Source organism: Sander vitreus, chromosome 6, assembly GCF_031162955.1.
Source record: "Sander vitreus isolate 19-12246 chromosome 6, sanVit1, whole genome shotgun sequence".
Lineage (NCBI taxonomy): Eukaryota > Metazoa > Chordata > Actinopteri > Perciformes > Percidae > Sander > Sander vitreus.
In genome coordinates, this window is record NC_135860.1 from 6,422,161 (window position 1) to 6,429,375 (window position 7,215).

The 7,215-nt window shown below is 39.4% G+C and overlaps 1 protein-coding gene across 2 annotated transcripts; it reads left to right on the plus strand.

Annotated features, from left to right (window-relative positions):
- The first annotated feature begins 1,638 nt into the window (after positions 1 to 1,638).
- On the plus strand, positions 1,639 to 6,893 carry LOC144519225 (uncharacterized). 2 transcript variants are annotated; one of them, XM_078252226.1, is made up of 5 exons: positions 1,639 to 1,843; positions 2,215 to 2,322; positions 2,465 to 2,614; positions 3,601 to 4,236; positions 5,096 to 6,893. In XM_078252226.1, exons 1-5 carry the CDS (start codon positions 1,798 to 1,800, stop codon positions 6,004 to 6,006), a joined length of 1,851 nt encoding a protein of 616 aa, XP_078108352.1. In that variant the 5' UTR covers positions 1,639 to 1,797; the 3' UTR covers positions 6,007 to 6,893. The 2 variants fall into 2 exon arrangements, with proteins under 2 accessions (XP_078108352.1, XP_078108353.1); XM_078252227.1 differs by lacking the exon at positions 1,639 to 1,843 and adding an exon at positions 1,853 to 2,025.
- Positions 6,894 to 7,215: the final 322 nt, after the last annotated feature.

Genomic DNA, 7,215 nt, shown 5'->3' on the forward strand with positions numbered 1-7,215 from the left:
GTCTTCCCCTACTATCCTGCAAAAACAAAACTCGCTGCCTGGCGTGAACCTGGGCCATCTACAAACAGTCCAACAGCGTCACCATGTGGCGAGAAGATGGAACGGTTATAACTTTATAGCTATCAGTCCTGGAACATTTAACATTTCAATACCACATTTATTCATGTAAATGAAATAACCTCCGTAACTTACTTTACTTTACTTTATTTATGTGTTTCAGAATCACAGCTGCATTCTTAACGTCTTTATATGTCTTTGTGTATCTTCTGTTTATGATTTTTATGTTGCCTTGCTGCAAAAAAAAAAAGTCCTTTTATGGGATATTAAAAATCTGAACTGAACAGAATAGAAAAGTTATGTTAATTGATTTCCTAACTCTTTTGTTTTAACCAAGATTTATTTATTTACATTTATTTTTATTCAATTTTATATCCATTTTTATTTTTTGTTTGTTGCTGTGTGTGCACACTAATGTAAACATCTATATGCACAGTATCTTTCTATATTGATTTAGTTTTACATTTTAAAAAAAACTTGACTGTAAGCTTATTTTTGTATGCAGAAGGCTAATATTTTTTCTGTTTTCATGTATTGTTTGTTGCTGTTAGTGTGGCTTGTTTTCCCTGGGCATTGTTTTGTTAAGTTATTTATTTTTGTCTGTTCAAAACATTTTTTGGGCCAAAGCATCACTCATCAAGACGGTGTAATAAGTTATAGGCAGTAAAGTATAGCCATATATAGCCTATAGCCTATAGCCTATACTAAAGTATAGCTTAGTATAGTACTCTATTTTTACCTTTGGACCCAAAATTAACATTATTGTTTTGACTCTGCTACTTTTTACTGAAGACATTGAGTGACATGTCACAGTAGGAAAAGCAGAGACCCACTAGGACATGGAACCCCCAACAGAAACTTTGAACTCCCTGCTTCTTCCTTCCCCCTGCTTTTATGTTAGAAGGATGGGACGAGCAAAGCTATACATGTTCCTACTGTTTTAAGCAGCCTGCTTGAAAGCCCTCATAAATCACTTATATACTTAGAAGATGTTTCCTTTCATGTATATGTTAGTACATTTTTGGCAGATTCGTTGGAAGAAAAGCAAAGTAATTCATTTTAAAAGCCATATAGCATTTTTTCTTTTCTTTTTATAAGGTGTAGACAGGGCCCTTAGTCACGTTTCAGATTCTGAGTTGTTAGCAGTTCTACAAAATAGTGATTTCCTCTGTAGACCTCTCAAATAGTTTCATTTAGACCCAAAAGAGGTCACACGATCCATTTCAAAAGAAAACAAGAAAAGTTAGCGGAATAGAATTTTGAATGCAGGACTGTAATGGAGTAGGCTATTTTAAGATCAACGTATTTATACTTTTACTTAAGTAAAGGATCTGGATACTTCTTTCAGCACTGATGATAACACTGACATCAGCCATTAAATGAGTAGCCTACTTTTGTTTGTGATACTTTAAGTACATTTTGATAATAATGTTGCTGTTATGTGACAGTCAATTTTGTTGGTACGTTTTTTTTTCTTCTTCTATTTATCTGCTTTGGAGATAAGTTTGGCAATGCGAGACTTTGCTTATGAGAGAATACAAACTTCCCAGTTTCTACGGCCTTGCCAGTGCGCATGCTCGAACATGGCAGCTGCCTGTGTGGGAAGCTCCACAAATCCGCCAGTTAAGATATTTAGCCAAATAAAACGTGAGCTAACCGAGCTGACAGATGTTGTGTTTCACGGTGAGAACCATGAAGGAGTAAACAGCTGGCAGCGGGGAAACTTGTGTTCTGATCTGGATGGAACCGACGGGTCTACGAGACGTTTTCAAATGTATAACACTATGTAAGCAAAGCCGAAAATACGTGTCATTTTTAAAGGTTGTTTGTCGTAGTTTAGCATTAAAGAAGAGTTGCTAGGAATTAGCTACACAAACCGTTAGCTTAATATCTTCTACTATGACCACCATTGCAGCCGTTTCGACTCACCTTTTCGGTAAATGCCAGGCCTGCAACGTCTACTTCTACGTAAGCCACAAAAACATCTGGACTTAGACACATGGATTTGTTGTCCACCGTTAAAATATGCACCAGCGGTGTTTTCAGATTGGTTTCAAGGGAATGGACAAACAGGCTCAATGCTAATCACTGAATAAAAACATGCAATTGTTTTGCTTGATGCAAAAGACCCCCAACAACCTGTTTCTTGCGTTGTAGCCATTGCAGCAATGGAGGATATTGGTCTCCATCCCAAACCCACCAATGACCCCCCTGTTCACAGACCCACAGTCACTGAGACTTTTGGGCTGCACCACATCCCAGCAGGTGTGTATGAGCTCCGACTGTGTGTGTCTGTAAATAAACACAGCAGTTACTGACACTGTCTTATCAAGGTGTGTGTGTGTGTGTGTGTGTGTGTGTGTGTGTGTGTGTGTGTGTGTGTGTGTGTGTGTGATGTTTCATTCAGAACATCTGCACGTCACTAATGCAATCAGGAAATCTGACCTGCATAAAGATGGACGGTCCAAGAAAAGGTCCCACCCGGTAAAAACAGCAGAGCCACAGATGATTTCCCAGTTTCCTCTACAGAGTGTGTGTCCTCTGGGTGCTGACACCAGTAAGTAACAGTGTGGTGAAGTTGTGTATGCAGTGAATGTAACTACCATACCCAATTAATTGTGGAGAGTGTTTTCCGTCTGCAGATGTAAAAGAACGATGATTTGATGAATGATGATTCAATCCTTTTAGTTGTCGGGTGGCATTTAACTGTAAACTGTCACTGTTGGATGCATACTTTTGTGAATGCTAGCTTGAATCCGTTTGAAGCCTATTATTACTTTTTTTTTTGCCTTTTTACACATTATTCACATACATCCAATTACATAAATATGAAACCCTGTATGTTCAGATATCTGGTATTAACCTACTGTACATACACATCTATATGTATTTAGATTTTTTTAGGATCCATACATGATATAATATACATATTTTGGATGTGCACCTTATTTTTATCTTTGACTTTTGAATTTGCACTCTTCCCACTTTGTACTGAAACTGCTGCACAGCAATTTCCCACGGGACGCATACCGTTTTCTCTCATCTTATCTTGATATTCAAGGATGCTCATTTTGAGTTGACTTAAAAAAGCGTTAACTACACAAATAATGATAAATATTTATCAGTACCCCGGTACCATCAATGGGGACGTAACAGTCACAATAACTGAGATATATACTGTATATCTACAATAACTGGAATATATATAAATATTATCAAGCTTGTTTTCATTCAAAACAAATACAGCAAATACAGCTTTCCTGCAATGACACTGATATTGTAGTTCTCTCACAGTGTCTAGCTTTAATGTGATGTGTCGATTCATGTTCTCCACATGTGTACAACAAAGTGTTTTTATTGTTAGCAGAAAAAAGGGATCATTAAAAAAAAATTGTGTCACCACTTTTAGTCTGTAGATCCACATACTCAAACTGCGTGTCTTGTATTGCTGTAGGCTGTTGCCGTTCTTAACCAGAACTGGGAATAACATTGCTTTTTGGATCATTTTGTGTTTGATTAACCAAAAAATGTTTAATTTTTCAGCGCTCCTTAATACAGCTGCCAAAAATGGCAACACTAATAAGGACAAGGCAGAGGCTGGCAGGAAAAAACTCAAAGCTAAAGTTGGAGATCCATCAAAGTGGAACCAAAACAAGCAGAAACAGCTGAGGATGGAGGGTAAATCGTACGAGAGCAAACGCAAAAAAGACGGTGAGGTTGTGACAAAACAGCCAAGAGCAATGGGACCGAGGTGCACCTCGAATGCATGCAAAAAGGCATCAAACCGGCTTTGTAATGAAATCAACGAAGAGGCCAGGAAGAAAGTGTTTGATGAATTCTGGCAGCAGATGAACTGGGCTCTGAGAAAACTGTATGTATCAGAACAAGTTGACCGTGACCCCGTGGAAAGATCTCGGGCGGTGGGAGCGCAGTCAAGAAGATCCGTTTCACTCCGTTATCACTTGATGGTGGATGGCAAAAGAAAACAAGTGTGTAAAAACATGTTCCTGTCCACCCTGGGGATAGGAGAGTGGTCGGTGCTCAACTGGACACAGAAAGGAGCAACAACAAAGAATGAATCAAGTGAAAACAATTTAGAAAAAAGGCAGGCTGTCCCTCAGTGCACACAACAGATCCCTGCTTCTTCTGCAGTCAATAACACTGCAGAAGTTACCCAGGGTGAGTGTCTCTGCTCTTTTTCAGCTACTTACTAAACTTCGTTGTAGAGCTGAAACAATCAGTCGATTTACCGATTAGTCAACTGACAACACATACATAAAAAAGTATGTTACACGTCATAATAGATTAATGTCCGAAGCCAAAATGCCAAACATTTGCTGGTTCCAGCTTCTCAAATGTGAGAATGTTCTGCTTTTTTCTGGTATACATCATTGTAAATTGATGCCTGTAGGTTTAAAGCTGCTGGTTGGACGAAACAAATTATTTTAAGACATCATCTTGGACTGTTACTCTATTTTTTGATATTCTGTAAACTAAATTAAAGTTGCTCTAAGCAGATGTTGGGTGATGTCACTTCTTGTTGACGTTCGAAGTATTGTCAAACAAAACGGAGGCTAGCACGCTCCTCTCTCCTCCTCATCCCGTCCCCTCCCCCTCCCTTCTGCGCACTAACGCCCCAACCCCCACCCCCAAATCTGTCTTGTCGGTTATTGGCTGGAACACTGTTTTTTAGGTTTGGTGGTGCAGGTTGGCGCAGTTTGTTTTTGTTGCCGTTTGTGGAGCCTGGGCTGTCTACAGAGACCGTGTTTTTTTACAGTGTGTTCACGGGACAGGCAGCTAGCAGATAGTGAGGAGATGTTTGCTGTATGTGACAAAAAACGCGTGACATCGCTTAGAGCACCTTTAACAATCATTTAATAGGAAAAAATAACCGGCATTTTAATTGAGAATGAAAATAACTGTTAGTCGCAGCCCTATTTAGTGCATTGCATAGTTAGTGCCATTGTTTTCTGTAGTTTCCACTGTAACACTAAAGTGTATCACAGTAATACCTCACACCTTTTCCTGTTTTTTGCAGAACAAGGGAATGCCACTGACAAAGACAAAGACAGGCCACCAGAACCAGAGGGGTCAGCGAGAAAGAAATCCAGAGTTGCCAAGCCGCAAACATGGAAGCACAATCGACAGAAGCAACTTAGAATGGAGGGAAAACCATACATCAGCAAACGAAAGAAAGACGGCACGACCATAACTAAAGGTCAGAGGACCATGGGATTAAGATGCACGTCCGGTGCTTGCAAAAGGGCATCCAACCGCTTCTGTGCAGACTTCAGTGAAGAAATGAGGAACGAGCTGTTTACCAGTTTCTGGCAGTGTATGAACTGGGCTCAGAGAAAGACCTATGTGTCCGGATTAGTCGACTGTGGCCCGGTGGAAAGAACCCGAGCACCGTGGACTCAGTCGAGAAGGTCGGTCTCCATGCGCTATCATTTGATAGCCAGCGGTGAAAAAAAACAAGTTTGCAAAAAGATGTTCCTCTCCACTTTGGGTATTGGAGAGTGGTCAGTGCTAAACTGGGCACAAAATACATCCCAGCAGGATAATTCAGAGGAAATCACCAAGAAGCAAACGCAAAGAAAGTCCCGTAAAGCTTCAGAGCATATAGTCCTGAATGAGTTCCTCGAGAGTTTACCCAAAGTTCCTTCATACTGTTGCGGGACATCCGTCTCCAAGCTGTATCTGGAGCCTGTCTTCTCAAACATGTCCGAGGTGTACAGGCACTACTACAAGCACTGCTTAGAGAGGAAGACGACACCGCTCTCTCGGCAGGTTTTCTGTGCTGTATTTAAAAAGATGGATTTGGGATTGTGTGACTCCAAAAGGTATCAAGGGTGTTCTTTCGGTGGGAATTTGTTTAATGAGCTTTGGGAGGAATACTGCTTGGAAAGAGGAGCTCCAGGGCCACAGCCAGAGAAAGTGGGTAACTAGTAGAGAGGGGTTAAGGACAAAACGGTTCTGTGTTGGAGTTCAATGCTTCTTGTTCGTTACTTCATTACTTACCACATGATCATATGCACGTTTTGGAAAGTTTGAAATCCAAAACTTTGCCAAAAATGACTTAATGATCTCAAGTTTCATTAAATCCCATTAAGCATAGACTGTGGTTGCTTCTTCCAGGATCACACTATCTGAAGCAATCCAGTCTTTATGCAGCTGAACAGTTATTATTCAAGCACTACACTTATTTTGTTTTTGTAATGGAGAATGCACGTTGTTACTTAAAATGTAAGTTCTTTGTGAGATTCTTTGTCAACCATCATTATTAGGTCAAAACTAAAACAAAAATGTGTCATAATGTGTGCATCTGTTAATCTACTGTTTGGGATTTCAATAAGTGTCTATATCGTGTAATAATATGGAGAAAAAAATCATAATCACAATTATTTTTGGTCAATATTGAAATCACGATTATTTAACACGAGTAGTCATTGTCTTTTGGAAAGATGTTGCAAGTATTGAACTTAAAAAAAACAGTGAAACCGATCAACAGTATAAATCCCTTGAACTGTGAAATTTCCCTTAATACTTTTGCCGTTTGAACTTTTTTTTTCATTCAGAACACAAGACAAAATAAGAGTTTACTTGCAAAATGTAATGTGCAAAATAATAGTTTTTTTCCCAATGAATGTGTTTTTGTGATCGTAATCAAGATTAAAACTTTGATTAATTGCACAGCCTTAATGTGAAAGGTCAAAGTCAAACGCCTTAAAGGACTTGCAACACTGCAGAAGTTATTGGTTCTTATTTATTTCACTCTGTGCTTGATAAAGAGCAATGTGGCCAAAATGGTGTGGATTAAATAAGAACAGAAGCCGTTTACAGAGTCCTTTTTGAGGCAGAGCACTCACAGTTCCAGTTCCAGTTCCGTTTTTTGTTTGTTTTTTTGACTCAGCAGCTGGACAAAACAGATTCTTTGTAAAGGTCAAATTTAAACCACGCCTCCCCTCACACCCTGTAGCTTTTTACACATTGAAATAACGGCTCTTCTAACAGCTCACATACCCCATACTGTGTTTTTTTTTTTGAGACACAGTAAGACCTACAAATACACACACATACAGTCATTAACCTCCTATTCTTCTCCACACAGTGGCAGGAAGTTGTCCAGATATCCGCAGGGCCTCTGAAAAAAGAGCG

Coding starts and splice junctions, on each gene's coding strand:
- LOC144519225 (XM_078252226.1), top strand. CDS start 1,798: ATGGAACCGACGGGTCTACGAGACGTTTTCAAATGTATAACACTAT. Junction 1,844..2,214: donor TTTCAAATGTATAACACTAT/GTAAGCAAAGCC, acceptor CTTGCGTTGTAG/CCATTGCAGCAATGGAGGAT. Junction 2,615..3,600: donor TCCTCTGGGTGCTGACACCA/GTAAGTAACAGT, acceptor TTAATTTTTCAG/CGCTCCTTAATACAGCTGCC.